Source organism: Natator depressus, chromosome 7, assembly GCF_965152275.1.
Source record: "Natator depressus isolate rNatDep1 chromosome 7, rNatDep2.hap1, whole genome shotgun sequence".
Classification (NCBI taxonomy): Eukaryota; Metazoa; Chordata; order Testudines; family Cheloniidae; genus Natator; species Natator depressus.
The window spans coordinates 82,395,366-82,411,380 of NC_134240.1; the positions used below are offsets into that span (position 1 = coordinate 82,395,366).

General features: G+C 43.6%; 1 protein-coding gene across 1 annotated transcript in view; it reads right to left on the bottom strand.

The window, feature by feature from the left end:
* CDH23 (cadherin related 23) overlaps positions 1-16,015 on the bottom strand; it is a 552,537-nt gene that overhangs the window by 290,003 nt on the left and 246,519 nt on the right. The window contains exons 8-9 of the mRNA XM_074958929.1: positions 14,100-14,294; positions 6,868-6,996 (exon numbers count right to left, since the gene is read on the bottom strand). Of these exons, the coding sequence (XP_074815030.1) occupies positions 6,868-6,996; positions 14,100-14,294 (324 nt within the window). The remainder of the gene's footprint in view (positions 1-6,867; positions 6,997-14,099; positions 14,295-16,015) is intronic.

Consider the following 16,015-nt stretch of genomic DNA (forward strand, 5'->3'; position numbering starts at 1 on the left):
GCAATACCTGTCAGCGTCTGTGTGTGTGCACAAATCAAAGTACACAAGCCAAACAGAGGGGAACCTCGTTGACAGAGCAGGAGATGGAAGTGATCCCATGACATCAAAATAATCTCATTTAGAAATTAAAAACAGCCTTGAGCTACCTTGGAGAAACCACTTAGAGCGCGTCTCCCACAGAAATTCAGACTTTCAGTCCCCCCCTTTCAGGGCAGCAGTCTGACTCAATGAAGCACAGAGGGACTCAGTGGAGAATATATGGAACCGGCTGTAATAAAAGTGAAGTTCTTTGGGCCATGTATATTTCTCTCCTCAACCTCCCATGGCATTTCAACAAACTCCATGTAAATCTGCAATTTGATATCATTAAGCATAACTCCTAGGTCACTGACCTTTGAGCAGCACTCAGCTGCTGGGATCCAGCAGCCATTAGAGCACCTTTAAATCACCAGGAGTAATTGTGATTTCCAAATCAGCAAGTACAACACAACAACAACAAAAAGGGTATTTAGCAGCTGGGGGGGGGGGAGGGGGGGGGGAGGGAAACTGAGGCAGGTGGGAGCTAAGAGCTGGGATTTAGAGAGGAGAGGGAAGAAAGTAGAAAAGAGGAAGGGAGAGAGACTTTAATGCACACAATTCAGTGCTCACTTCCCAAATATGGTACACTTCAATTTACTATTCCCATGGGAGAGGAGCCTCCAGTTGCTCAACGGCAAACTAAAGTGCTTCTCCATTCCAAAGACACTGGGTTCGGCACTGGCCTATCTGACAGTTCACTCATCGCCTGTCAAAAGAGAAGGAGCCACTCAGAATGATAAGTGTCACAAGCTGTGCCGTACATTTCAAAGGGAAAGCAACTGCTGGGGAAGGGGCGCTAGTGATGGTACAGGAATAGTAATGGCCGTTTATGTTGGGGCAGGTTTATCCTATGAAAAGCCATCTTCTGTGGGTGCCAAGTGGGATGATTGTGGCCAGAGGCAGAAGCTAAGAGTAGTGATGCTGCTATCAGGGTTTAGAGATTTTTTAAGAAAACCCACCTGCAAGAGACAGGGGGTAACCCACAAGATAGATGGTATTTCACCATCTGGTCATGAGGATTAAAGGACTGGCAGCACTGGAAACTAGGGCTTTGGCTGGCTCTGGAGAGTTGTTTTTGCAACTGCGGGTCAATCCTCTCTACATCTCCCCACTCCCGTTTACAAGCCCTTCCTCATGCCCTGCTGAAAATGATTCACACTTTATCCATGGCAGTGAAACACACAGTATAGTGGATATGAGTGCCTCACCTCCACTGCTCAGACATCCATTGCCTGAAAGCACAGAACAGACAGCAATTGCTACCCGCTACACTTCCCTTTATGGCCTACCAGGCTGTGACTATCATTCGTGCAGTCCTGTTTATGATGTTGGAGCATCCTAATGTGACTAGTGGAATGAAACTCCCAGCAGTTTGTAGGTCTCCCACTAACAGCCTGATCCAAAACCCAAAGTCATGAAAGTCTTTCCACTGAATTCAAAGTATCAGGTCCTAAATGTCCATCTTCAATTAATTGCTTCGTGTGAAATGAAATATGACAATATAGTCATGACCTACTCTCATAGCTGAGAGCCTGGATAACAGACTCAAATGCAGAGCACTTATCCACTATCCGCAGAAAAGCACTTACAGAGCCAAGCAGCAGAGGGTTGGAAGAGAGCTGGATCTATGTGGACCTAAGAAAGGCCTCTTTACACCCTATATTTTCTTTAGGCATCCTCATGTACCAGGCTTATTACATATTGTGATGTCCTGAAAAAGCCAAGAAATCCATCCCCCCCAAAACGTGCCCTAATCTGTCCCATGTTTAGTGGGCAAGTTTCAGGAATGACAGACATCTGAAATCACGATAGCCAATTTCTGATGCTCCAATAGAAACTTGGCACCAACTTGAAGCAGGTTCTGTTTATGCCAGTCTATGTTCTGCTGTGTCTCAGAGTGCATGTAGCGGGAGTAGAAATGCAAATTGATGCAATTTCTCCACTTACTGCAAAGATCAAATGGGAAATCAAAAAATACTTTTGGGGCCCCCATGCAGAAACATCCTCAGTATGTTAAATACAAAGGCAATCCAGGGTAGCTGTACAGAGTGAAAGTGAAAGTCCTGACAGCTCCATCCTTGTTAAGTGCTCCCTCATATGAAGAAACTAAGTAATTCGTAAGCTTCCTCCTCACTTACTCTGTCTCTCTTAACTCCTCTTGGATTGGCAGCTAGTTTCTTCCCTGGCTCTTCTTACAAGACACCCTAACTTGGTCTGTTGGATCACCACAAGATGAAAGCCTACTGTCCAGGAAACTCCAATAGCAGGCAGGCAGTTACCTCCATCTCTAAATCAGAGGTAACTCTGCCACTGTCACCTGGGAGAAGTCCTTGTTGTTATATACTAGTGAGGTTCCTAAGGTGAATCATGAAGTTCATGTCTACAGGTGGTAATCATCCATGTATCTGTCAAGTAAACTGGTGGCTGCAGCTACTCCTGAAAGCTCCCAATATTCTTACAGGGATTAACACCTCCTCATCTGACTGTCAAGGAGGGGTGAGGCCATAACGTAAGGCCCCAACATAGAGGGAAGCAGAGTGCTGGAATACAGAATAACCCACTCCCACATGGATGGGAGGAGAAGATTTAAAAAGCAATAATCTGAAACAGCCCCTTGCTTAAAAACCAGAAAAAAGGAGGAGATTTTACATTAGCCAAATAAAGTTTGAGGGGTTTGGGGGAGGGTAAATAAATCCTTTTTTAATAAAACCCTGAGCTTTTAATCAAGTGTTCCCACTGATGGGCTGGAGGTATTCTAAGAAGGAATTAACTGAGTGCTATTGATACTCTGGAGCCAAGGTGGTACTGCTTCTGCATTATTTCTTCGACTTACTGATTTGGGGGTGGGAGGGAGTTTGGAGGTGACAAAGAAAGTATTTTAATTCTATTTTAAGGGGGGGGGGAAATAAATGCCACGCTGCAATAAGGAACACATTCACTCACCTTGGAAAACCCAGTCAGGGACTGAAAATTACTGGGCCTCAGCATCTCTCACTGTTGCAGTTTCCTGTCTGGGATGCCAGCATGGAATGCATTCAGGTGTGCCTCGGCTTACCTTTTGCTGGGTGGATCGTTCCCATGTCCCCTCTGGAAAAGAAGCTGATGGTTTCTTGATTTAAAGTTCTTGGACAAAAGTGAGCTATGGTCTGAACACAAAACTAGGAGCCTGGAAGTCCTGGGTTATCAGACAGTGAGTCAGTCCTCTTTATGACTGGGGGTAAATGCCTCTATGCCACCATTTACCTGTCTGTAAAACGGCCACAATACTTACCAACTGATACAGGCTGTGAGGATTAACATCTACAAAGCATTTGGAAGAAGAACTCTATACCACAAGTGCTGAGCATTACTGTAACTGCAAGTATTCTGTTTTGGTTTGTCCAGGAACCAGGGGAAATTTGTACTATCCCCTTTGAGAATACACACTGCATCAAGAAAGATTATGCAATGCTTAACGAGAAGACAAATGCTCTCCCCCTCTTTGCCCGCTAATGAATTCTAAGTGGAGGTGGAGGCAGGGGGAGGATGGGATTTCTTTCTTCCCTGAGTCTGAATAAGCATTTGTAAAATGATTTTGAATTCTGGTACAGCATCCTGAGCTCAGAAAAATAAGAACCACAGCAGAACTCTTCTCCTCTCTTCCTTCTTCTGTCACAGGATTAAGGACTTGAAAGGTGAACCTTAACCCCATGTCAAGATAGGAGGAGCCAGGGGGAGCACTTCAGAAAGCTGCCATGGCAGAATCTGAGGGAGGGGAGGGGGAAAAAAAACCACCACAAAAAACCCCACAACCCTATTTCTCCTTATTTCCAGTCAATTCTAGTCAAAGGGCTGATAGGGATCTGTTTTCAGTAATTTGCTGCAGTTTATCCACTCTTTTCACCTTCTATCGGCTCTTCACCGACAGGCTGGCTGACATGCTGTTACTTGAATGAGGAAATTAAAATTTGTTGCAGTAATACCAAATAAGATTTTATTAGGTAACACATACACTTTAGACTAGTTACTCTTGCCCGATACGTAGATACAGAAACACAGTCATGCTGTGCACCACAGATAAAAAGAAAGCAAGAGAGACAGACAGAGGCAGAGAGGCTGAGGAACTATCAGGAACCTTGTCCAAACCTCGTATGCACCCGTATGTCTACAACAGCAGAAACAGCTTGTGCATATATTAGCCCAATGTGCCTGAAGAGGGATGGCTATATCAGGTCAGTTTGCATGGTACAGAGACCAGTGTCCAGGTCAAATTGAAGCCTACTTTGTGGCAGAAATGAAATAAGCCCAGATGTCTCATCAAAATCCCTAGTCAACTTCTTTTTTCACATAACAAAACCACCACACAGTTTGACGGTATTCAGTTATGGATGTGCCGAACAAAAACAAAGGGTGTTCTAGGTCAGGACGGAGGTGCGTTTGGGAGGCTGTCACAGTCCATGTACACACCATAATAGGTTGAGAACCACCTCTCTAGAATCTATTTACCACTGTGGGCTACATCTAGTACCACCTGTATTACACTGAGGATGTCACGTGGGCCACAGCTGTGTGCTGATTGGGCTGCAGGTTGAGAACCATTGTTCGACACTATATTGGTGCTGGATTTCATGAGGTTCAAAAGTGACTAAGTAGAAGTAAGTGGCAAGCTATTGTACTGGTACTTTTTTTTTTTTAAAATCACTTCACTGTTAACCATAATCACCATTCTTGCAAGAGAAAATTCTAGTGGAACCTCTAGAGTTTTTCCATGATTACATCAGAATTCACTTCACACTAGTCTCCTGATCACATATACAGGGAGACTAGGTCACAAAATCTCCAAACCAGACCTACAGGGAGACAGCTTGGAGATGTGAAAGGAAAAGAAAAATATAGTCAGAGGTGGTGTCAACAACAGCAGCGCCTGGCTGGTGCTTTGAGGAGCCATTTTCTTGTCTTGCAAAAGTGGCACAGCCAAACTTCAGCATGTGCACAAAGATTTGTGTTCTTATGCTCTTTACAGGCTTCAGAAGTTGTTCCCTGAAGCGAAACACACCTGTCTTTACACTCCATCATTCAATCAAATACGGATCCTCTCCAAACTCCCATCTATTGCACAAACCCCAGTGATGGAGAAAGCGAAGGGGGAAATCACACAATACACTCACATTTTCTATGGAGCATGAGGACAGTTTGATGAATCAGAATTTTGTTTCCCCCACTTTTACTCTTTAATTCTATTATATGCTTTTTTCAGATGCAATAGAAGAGAAACTAAATCTAACAGATTTCCAGTTTGTTTATAGATTATGGCTTAGTAGTTTGGGGGTGATTTCATATTTCACCTTAGACATGGATTTTTTGGTTATTTTATCCAGGCTGCATACTATACTTTCAGAAAGTAATTGTTATGTACGTTAGAGTAAGGAACAACATGAAGGGACCATTTAGCTCCAGTCTTACTATACTGTCATTTAATTTAAGAGAGAGTCTCCTTTCATGGATACAAGGTCACTCTGAGGATGATTCGGTCTATAATCTTTGAGAATAGTGGGAATTTTCATTTCATTCTTTTTTTGCCAACACTCTAAGTAGGAATTATTCTTCTTCACTGTGCTCACTGTCAAGTGCTGGGGAAATGCTTAATATAAACAAGACAGGATTTCCTGGGAGTGTAATTCATGTAGCGATTTGTATCTATCAACTGCATCTTCCCTCTTGAATCACTTCTCAGCCTTTCCTCTGTGCTTTTTCCGATGGCATTAGACAATCCCACCATCCACTCAGAGAATGCAAAAAAATGTGTCCACTCTGCATTTCCTGCCCAGTGTGCAGGACTACAAGGCCCATCCATACAGACTTGAAATGTTCTAGTTAGTATGTAGTATTTTGGAAATTCCTCAGTATGAGCATACAATGAATGCAGAAGAAAATTACTTGGGAGTGGGGAGGATTGAGAACATATGTAGATGAATGTAGAATGATGAAAGTGAGGCACATGTGACCCAAGCCTCAGTTAAGGAGAGTGGAGCCTGGCATTGGATGAACCTCCTCCAATATCACCAATCCACTTTAACTTTGATTTGCAGCCACTGCTCCTATTCCAGTAATGAGCCCTTATACAGCTTGGACATTGCACTCCAATCCTGCACTACATTTTATTCTAGTCCTTGGTCGTTCTTGAGCATGTTTATGTTAACTTGTGTAGCTGGATGAGATGAATGAATTAAACTGTGATCTAATCAGGTATTTGAATGCAGGATTCCAGAAGTGATGTGTGAGTGCATGGAACTCTAGCACATGATGATTTTAGGACAGAATGTAGTTTTCCAAGTGTAGAGAACACATGCTCTACGGGTAAAATCTTCAGAAGTTACTTTGGAATGTAAGTACCATTGACTCTCAGTGGTATTTAGAGTATAGAGGTTTTTGAAAATGTTACCATATGTCAAGCTACCCTTCCCCAGAGTGAGCAAATACCTTGCTACTGTCATAACTCACACCTTTACCAAACCTCAGACCAAGGGCTATCTGCCATTTCCCCTATTTTTTTCCTGCAGAACAAACACTATGCTATGGTGTTTGCATTTGGATATCATGAAGCTGCAAAGAAGACAGTGTTCCTTCCCAGCCTGGATTCAACACCTGAAAACTGGGACAGAGGAACCAAAGAAACCATCCTGAGAGGAGGAAGCCACGGTACTTGACAGGAGAGGATTCTCCATCCCTAGCATTAAGATGTGTAGTGTTCTTTATTCCCCTTAGCCATACCTCCCTTCCCTTCCCACTGCAAGAAAGAGAGGCCCTTACCGGAGGTGAGTTCTCATAGATGTTTGTGCTGTAAGGCAGGTTGATGAAGACTGGATCCATGTCTTGCACATCTGTGATGGTGATTGCCAGGTTAGCCAAAGTGGACAGGGGCTTGCTTTTATCTTGGTCCTTGAAACCCAGAGAGGAAAAAATCATTTATGACAGGAAGAGAAATACCCAGAATAGTTCATCCCACACAATGGTCAAGTGTCTCAGATCTCACCCACCATCGGGTCAGGATCTATAAATACTCCAGACAATTTCACAAGACAGTTTTAAGAAAAAGTGATTTCCTGAACTACATATCTCTGAGCTGGAAAATATGTTTCTCCAAGATTCGCCCTTTTACAGTTTAGTAGGCATCATGTATTTTTCACTGTGTTTTGAGTCTTTGTTTGACAAATATTTCAATCCATAGTTTGTTTTCTTATATTGAAATGTCTTAGTTAAAACTAAGGCTATATATTTTGTTAACTGCTGCTGCAGCGCCAGCCAGTGGCTAACAAGGGCTCATAACAGTCATTTATAAAAAGAAATGGAGTACTTGTGGCACCTTAGAGACTAACCAATTTATTTGAGCATAAGCTTTCGTGAGCTACAGCTCACTTCATTGGATGCATACTGTGGAAAGTGTAGAAGATCTTTTTATACACAGAAAGCATGAAAAAATACCTCCTCCCACCCCACTCTCCTGCTGGTAATAGCTTATCTAAAGTGACCACTCTCCTTACAATGTGTATGATAATCAAGGTGGGCCATTTCCAACAAATCCAGGTTCTCTCACACCCTGCCCCCCCGCCCCACACACACAAACTCGCTCTCCTGCCCCTCTGCCATGTACATTGGTCAAACTGGACAGTCTCTACGTAAAAGAATAAATGGACACAAATCAGATGTCAATTATAACATTCATAAACCAGTCGGAGAACACTTCAATCTCTCTGGTCACGCGATTACAGACATGAAAGTCGCTATTTTACAACAAAAAAACTTCAAATCCAGACTCCAGCAAGAAACTGCTGAATTGGAATTCATTTGCAAATTGGATACAATTAACTTAGGCTTGAATAGAGACTGGGAGTGGCTTAGTCATTATGCAAGGTAGCCTATTTCTACTTGTTTTTTCCTACACCACCCCCCCCCCCTTCCTCAGACGTTCTTGTTAAACCCTGGATTTGTGCTGGAAATGGCCCACCTCGATTATCATACACATTTTAAGGAGAGTGATCACTTTAGATAAGCTACTACCAGCAGGAGAGTGGGGTGGGAGGAGGTATTTTTTCATGCTTTCTGTGTATATAATAAGATCTTCTACACTTTCCACAGTATGCATCTGATGAAGTGAGCTGTAGCTCACGAAAGCTTATGCTCAAATAAATTGGTTAGTCTCTAAGGTGCCACAAGTCCTCCTTTTCTTTTTGCGAATACAGACTAACATGGCTGTTACTCTGAAACAGTCATTTATTGGGCTCCACAAATAGCAACCCTTGATTTTAAATTTCTACAATTGGAATAATGGTTAAAAATAAACACAAAACATTTAACCATGGAAGAACATACCCTCATGATATTAAAATCATTTGCAAGTAGGTTACACTTTTAGCCTAAATAAGTCAAGTCACCCACCTTTATTCTATATTAAAAAAAAGTTGGGCAAGATTAGTTCAACTGCAGCTCTCTATGTAAGGCAAATTGCTTCCTGTGTTGTCGTGAGGTGAGTGCTTGGAACAAGTATGCAGGAGGTATTATTATGAAAGCCTTTTAAAGCAACAACCTTGGAATATTTCAAGCCAGGGGGCTGGAGGGTGATTGGGCTATTGTATGCTTTTCTCTACTGGAAGTCTGGGTTCAAACATGGCTTAGCTTGCAAGAGAAATAACCTCAATGGTCTCAAGATAGTGAAGTAGGCACCTTTACTACCGAGTCCTCTTACTGCCAACCAGGACTGCCACAGTATGCACTTTATTACAGCTGCAGTGCCTGAAATGCCACAAATGTGAACTTCCTAGCTACAGTGTCTTGTGAGCAATAGTTGGGACTACATCCATCTGAGCTTCCTCACAGCACTGCTCTGCATCAGGTGAAGTCTGCTGTACTGGGAGCTCTCTTGCACTAGTCCCTCCACAACGGGAGCCCCAAGGCTGTGCTAGCTCATGTAGCCCTTTGCCAGATAAAGTACTAATGCCGTGTTACATATTCTACCAAAAAGAGAAGCAGCATAGTGACATATGAAGGGAGATAAACAAGTCTCTTGATACCCTACCATCAGGCACAGTGGTGAAAGGCAAACAGAGGTTACTACACGCTTCCGCAAATGGTTTTGAGCAGCAGCAAGGGCTGATTGCCAGGAGATTCGTGTTAATTTAAACTTCATTCAACACAGCTTGCACATTACCCTCAACACACAGGCCTCAGTGTTTACGGCTTTGCTAGATGCTTGTTTCTGACTCACACTCTCTTGCTACTCTGGCATCATCACTACTGGGCTTGAGGATTTTATTTTCTTCAGATAAAAACTTTTTTGGTTTTGCTTTTAAGTCTGGTGAAGTTGGACTGATACTAAGGCCTGGTGGCCTGCACAGTGCAGGCTGGCATGGCCCAGGTGTCTGCATCTGAACGGACTCTGCCTGTGCAACCTCAGTTCTGTCAAACAGAAGCCCAGACCCCCACCTCAGTGCTCCTGTCTATCCCAAACCTTGACTTACACACAGCTCTGCCTGTACAGCTCAAAGTGAATCTACAGCATTGTTGTACTGAAGTTCTGGGCCTCTCCTGAGCACACACAGACAATTCTGTTGTAGCACATGTGGTTTTGTAATATGGCAAATAGGCACTCAAACTGAGGATGAGATCACCGAACTCACTTCACTTGTGTCTAGATATGGGATGTGTGGGCAGTGGCACCTGTCCTTAAGGACAGGTTTCAGAGTAACAGCTGTGTTAGTCTGTATTCGCAAAAAGAAAAGGAGTACTTGTGGCACCTTAGAGACTAACCAATTTATCTGAGCATGAGCTTTCGTGAGCTACAGCTCACTTCATCGGATGCATCTCCTTCAAAGATTTCCAAGTGAAGAAGGTCTTCTAAAAATAACTGACTGTTCATTTTTAAGTAGAGGCCCTACTTGATGATCACTTTAGATAAGCTATTACCAGCAGGAGAGTGGGGTGGGAGGAAGTTGTGTTTCATGGTCTCTGTGTGTATATAATGTCTTCTGCAGTTTCCACGATATGCTATGCATCCAATGAAGTGAGCTGTAGCTCACGAAAGCTCATGCACAAATAAATTGGTTAGTCTCTAAGGTGCCACAAGTATTCCTTTTCTTTTTGTCCTTAAGGAGTTGGAAAGCCAAGTCATTAATGAATGGAGTTGTAAGAAGTCACAATGGAATCAAAGCAGGACTTTGACATTGAATTGCAATGTTTACTTCATGGCATTGTATCCTCATGACTTGCAGCATCATTGATTGACACATCCCAAGGCAGAGATCGAGACAGAATCAGGATGCCAAACTAATTATTTAGTGTCTCTGCAACTCTTCCCTTCTCTGCCCTCCCTCCAGCTATGGGTACCTGCTGGGAGGACCCAAGCAGCTCAACTCTTCCATACCTGCTAACAGTCCCAGTTTAGCTGAAATGGTCCCAGGTATTCAACACTTGTCTTGGGGAACTGGTCAATGTCTCTTCAGTCCCTTCCCCTCCAGGAAAACAACTAGCTCCTGCACATAACTCTCCAGCAGCTTGTGGGGGGGGAGGGGGAGGGAGAGGGGGAAGCTGATGGCTCCCAGACATCCAGCTTAGATGAACTGCTCTTGGCAAAAAAACCTCTGCCCCACATAGCTGCAAACTACCCTGCTTCTCTTTCTAGGGCCTCTTCCACTGCTTGCTGCCTTCACTCTGGGGCTCAAACATCTTCTCCCTTGGGACAGGGTACCCACAGCCCTGCTTTCTTTGATTGTGCTATAGTCCTCACTAACATCCCTAGCTCTCCCTCGTCAGGGTTCATATTCTGCTTCAGCAAGTCTTCCCCCTCCACTCCTCTCCAGACTGTAGGTTCCCCTCACTGAGCTCCACAGTCTCTTTACCTGTGGAGTACTATAGTCCCCTGACTAAGACACCTGGTCCCCATTCCCAGCTGGACCACTGATCCTCTCATGGAACACCTTTCTTTAAAGGATCATGCCTTGGACCAAGGATTGGCTGGTCTGGGCCCCACTGCCCTTAAAGAATATGTCTTCACTGCAATTTAAAAAAAACCCCACAAACATACACCACACATGGCTGGCCCATGCCAGCTGACTCAGGCAAATGGGCTGTTTAATTGCAGCCTAGACATTCAGGCTCAGGGACCCTCCCTCCTTGCAGGTATCCCAGAGCCTGGCTCCATAGAATATCAGGCTTGGAAGGGACCTCAGGAGGTCATGTAGTTGAACCCCCTGCTCAAAGCAGGACCAATCCCTAACTAAATCATCCCAGCCAGCGTTTTGTCAAGCTTGACCTTAAAAGCCTCTAGGTAATCCATTTCAGTGTATCACCACCCTCCTAGTGAAAAAGTTTCTTAATATCCAACCTAAACCTCCCCCACTGCAACTTGAGACCATTACTCCTTGTTCTGTCATCTGCTACCACTGAGAACAGTCTAGATCCATCCTCTTTGGAACCCCCTTTCAGGTAGTTGAAAGCAGCTATCAAATCCCCCCTCATTCTTCTCTTCTGCAGATTAAACATCCTCATAAATCATGTGTTCCAGTCCCCTAATAATTTGTTGCCCTCCACTAGATGCTTTCCAATTTTTCCACATCCTTCTTGTAGTGTGGGGCCCAAAACTAGACAGTACTCCAGATGAGGCCTCACCAATGTTGAATAGAGGGGAATAATCATGTTCCTCAATCTGCTGGCAATGCCCCTACTTATACAGCCCAAAATGCTGTTAGCCTTCTTGGCAACAAGGGCACACTGCTGACTCATATCCAGCTTCTTGTCCACTGTAACCCCTAGGTCCTTCTCTGCAGGACTGCTGCCGAGCCATTCGGTCCCTCGTCTGTAGCGGTGCATGGGATTCTTCTGTCCTAAGTGCAGGACTCTGCACTTGTCCTTGTTGAACCTCAGATTTCTTTTGGCCCAATCCTCTAATTTGTCTAGGTCCCTCTGTATCCTATCCCTACCCTCCACGTATCTACCACTCCTCCCAGTTTAGTGTCATCTGCAAGCTTGCTGAGGGTGCAGTCCACGCCTTCCTCCAGATCATTAATGAAGATATTGAACAAAACTGGCCCCAGGACTTGGGGCACTCTGCTTGATACCGGCTGCCAACTGGACATGGAGCCATTGATCACTACCCGTTGAGCCCGACGATCTAGCCAGCTTTCTATCCACCTTATAGTCCATTCATCCAGCCCATACTTCTTTAACTTGCTGACAAGAATACTGTGGGAGACTGTATCAAAAGCTCTGCTAAAGTCAAGGAACATGTCCACTGCTTTCCCCTCATCCACAGAGCCAATCATCATAGAAGGCAAGTAGATTAGTCAGGCATGACTTGCACTTGGTGAATCCATGCTGACTGTTCCTGATCACTTTCCTCTCCTCTAAGTGCTTCAGAATTGATTCCTTGAGGATCTGCTCCATGATTTTTCCAGGGACTGAGGTGAGGCTGACTGGCCTGTAGTTCCCAGGATCCTCCTTCTTCCCTTTTTTAAAGATGGGCACTACATTAGCCTTTTTCCAGTCATCCGGGACCTCCCCCGATCGCCATGAGTTTTCAGAGATAATGGCCAATGGCTCTGCAATCACATCCGCCAACTCCTTTAGCACTCCCAGATGCAGCGCATCTGGCCCCATGGACTTGTCCATCTTTTCTAAATCGTCCCGAACCACTTTTCTCCACAGAGGGCTGGTTGCCTCCTCCCCATGCTGTGCTGCCCAGTGCAGTAGCCTGGGAGCTGACCTTGTTCGTGAGGACAGAGGGGAAGAAGAAAAACCACACGCACTGAGTATATTAGCTTTTTCCACATCCTCAGTCACTAGGTTGCCTCCTTCATTCAGTAAGGGGCCCACACTTTCCTTGACTTCCTTCTTGTTGCTAAGATACCTGAAGAAACCCTTCTTGTTACTCTTAACATCTCTTGCTAGCTGCAACTCCAGGTATTATTTGGCCTTCCTGATTTCACTCCTGCATGCCTGAGCAATATTTTTTACTCCTCCCTGGTCATGTGTTTAAGATCAGCAAGGATTTCACTGTTAAGCCAATCTGGTCACCTGCCATATTTACTATTCTTTCTATACAGTGGGATGGTTTGTTCCTGTAAAAAACAATAAGGATTCTTTAAAATACAGCCACTCTCCTGGACTCCTTTCCCCCTCATGTTATTCTCCCAGGGGATCCTGCCGATCAGAAAAGCAGACTTTGACTCCCTCAGGGAAACTGAAGTCCAGGGTCCATATTCTGCTGCTCCCCTTTCTTCCTTGTGTCAGGATCCTGACCTCTACCATCTCATGGTCACTGCCTCCCAGGTTCCCCTCCATTTTGCTTCCCCTACTAGTTCTTCCCAGTTTGTGAGCAACAGCTCAAGAGGAGCTCTGCCCCTATTTGGTTCCTTCAGCACTTGCACCAGGAAATTGTCCCCTACACTTTCCAAAAAGTGCTTGGATTGTCTGTGCATCACTGTATTGCTCTCCCAGCAGATATCAGGGTGATTGAAGTCTCCCATGAAAACAGGGCCTCACCTGAAAGTTCGCACCACAATTAAACAGCCACTTGGCCAGAGTCCCATGGCATAGGCCAGCCATGGGCGTCTAACTGCACTGTAGACATACCCAAAGGTGACAAACCACCTTGATACAGGGTTTCCTGGATTAAGAGAGTTATCTAAGTGCAAGCAAAAGATTCTGAAAGACACTATTTGGAGACTCAAGTCCAACATGAGTTGGAAGCCATCAGTCAATTGGTAAAATAATGAATTTACAACATAAAATATTTGAAAGAAATGTATGCTTTTAGTGTTATGTACACACTGAAAATACTGCAGGCACTTGGCAGTCAAGCCCATGCCTATGGGACCACCAAAAATATTCAAATTCTATTTTAGACTGTTGCAATCCACAGGAAACTAGGATTCCAAAGGGAAAGTAGAATGAGGAGAGATAAAACAAGGCAATAATAGATTCTTTCCCCTGCAGCTGACGAGTCTTAAATGCCAAGCAAAGAATTAAATGAAGCAGATGGCCTGACTCACCGTTGCATTGACCTGGAGCTGGTAGGCTTGAGTGATTTCATAATCCAGCCCTCGTATTACCGACACAATGCCGCGGCCACTGTCAATGGCAAAGAAGCTGGATGGAGGCTGAAAGGAGTAAAGCACACTGCCTCCTGCCCCCTGGTCTGGGTCTGTGGCATTCACTATGAAAATTGGAGTTCCCACTGGTGTGTTCTGGAAAGAAAGAAAGTGAATACAATAAACAAGCTCTGTTTTCAGAATGTTTATATGGTATACAGTTGCTTACTTTTATTACAGCATTGCCGTAGCTATAATAGTTCAAATATAGTTATAATAATAATTATACAGTTGTGGTCGAAAAGACACTTTCATTCTAAAAACGCCTATTTTCAGACACTTATGACTTTCCAGAAAAGTCACTCTTTTGGGCTGAGAAGAAACGAGAGAAGTTTCAGCTAAAAGGCACATTTATTTCAACATTAAACCACTCTATTTTTCACCTCTGGCATTTTAAAAAAAGCCAAAAGAATTGTATTAAATGTAACACTATAGTTGGAATTTTACATGAAATTCAGAGTTATAGTTCCCACAGCAACTGAAACCTGGCCAGATTACATGTGTATTAAAGTCTTCATTTTTATAAATGAGTAACTAATCTGCATATATACAGCTGAGCATACAAAATCAGCAAACACAGTTTGGTATTTCCTTTTGTTAATTAGCAGTAGGAGCACAATTATCCATTTTGGGCAGAACTACTGCATTTTGTACACATGCAACTTAGATGCACATTCTTGAAAGTGGATCTTTAAAGGCAGAAAAGTTATACAATATGCAGCAATCAAAAATGCTATATACGTGCAAGAGGGCTAATTTAAAGCTACTTTGAGACCACAGAATCCAAGTGAGGTAGGCACATATTTATACAGCATTCTTAACTGTGTTAGGAAATGAACAATGGGCAGGATTAACATTGATCTAACACTTGAAAGGGGACAGCAAAGGTCATAACATAAACAGGCTTATTAGTGGCTGATTATGACCAGCTTGGATAATACAAATTACTTCAAAACCCTTCTAAAGGCTCCCTATTTTACTGTTACCTCACTTGCATTTGGATGGAGGAGGAATGATTTAATGTAGGTACTGCAAAGTACAAATGACTGCAGAGTCTGGGGTTTAATTCTGAACCCGAGTTGATACTGGTCCTTTGTTCACGTGCAGATTTGCAAGAGCTTTGTAACAAGCCTGCCCATGGTCACATTCCATGTCAAATCTCCTCCTCAGGCCAGGATTTATGTTCACAAGCCACCCAATGAATCAGAGCCAAAAAGTTTCCAGCAACCCTGGTTAGAGTCATATGTTTTGACTGAAAACATGAGACATTTTCACATACCAGATTGCACATAACAGTAATTCTGATTTGCCCTAAATCAGGCAAAACTGAGAGGTTCAGCTGAGCTTTACTTTAGTTCTTGGGTGGGTTCAGAACAACAACTCAGGAAAAAAGAATTCAGGCATGTGAATTCATACCCATCAAAACCCACAAAGTTTCATACAGACCTGGTCAGTTGAGAGTGGTACTTTAGGACACTACCTATCATTTACATTGGGAGCGTGGGCTCTTGTTACATGAGCAAGAAACACAATGTCAGTTAGCAAGGTGCTAACACAAATACACCATATCTGCTTTTTTTGGAGGGTCGGGAGGATAAGCATAAAAAGGTAATACAACAACATTACAGTAAGTGTCTTGACACATTAATTTGCCTCAGGTTCAAACAAAATGCTAGAGTTTTCTGCTACAGTCTCACTTCTGGAGGTGAGAGGAGTTGCAGATAAAAGCAAAAAAAATAAAAATCTATTTTCTTTAATATCAAAATACCAAAGAAGGTGGTCTTATAAGTCATGGCCTGGTTTTCTGGGACCATCCA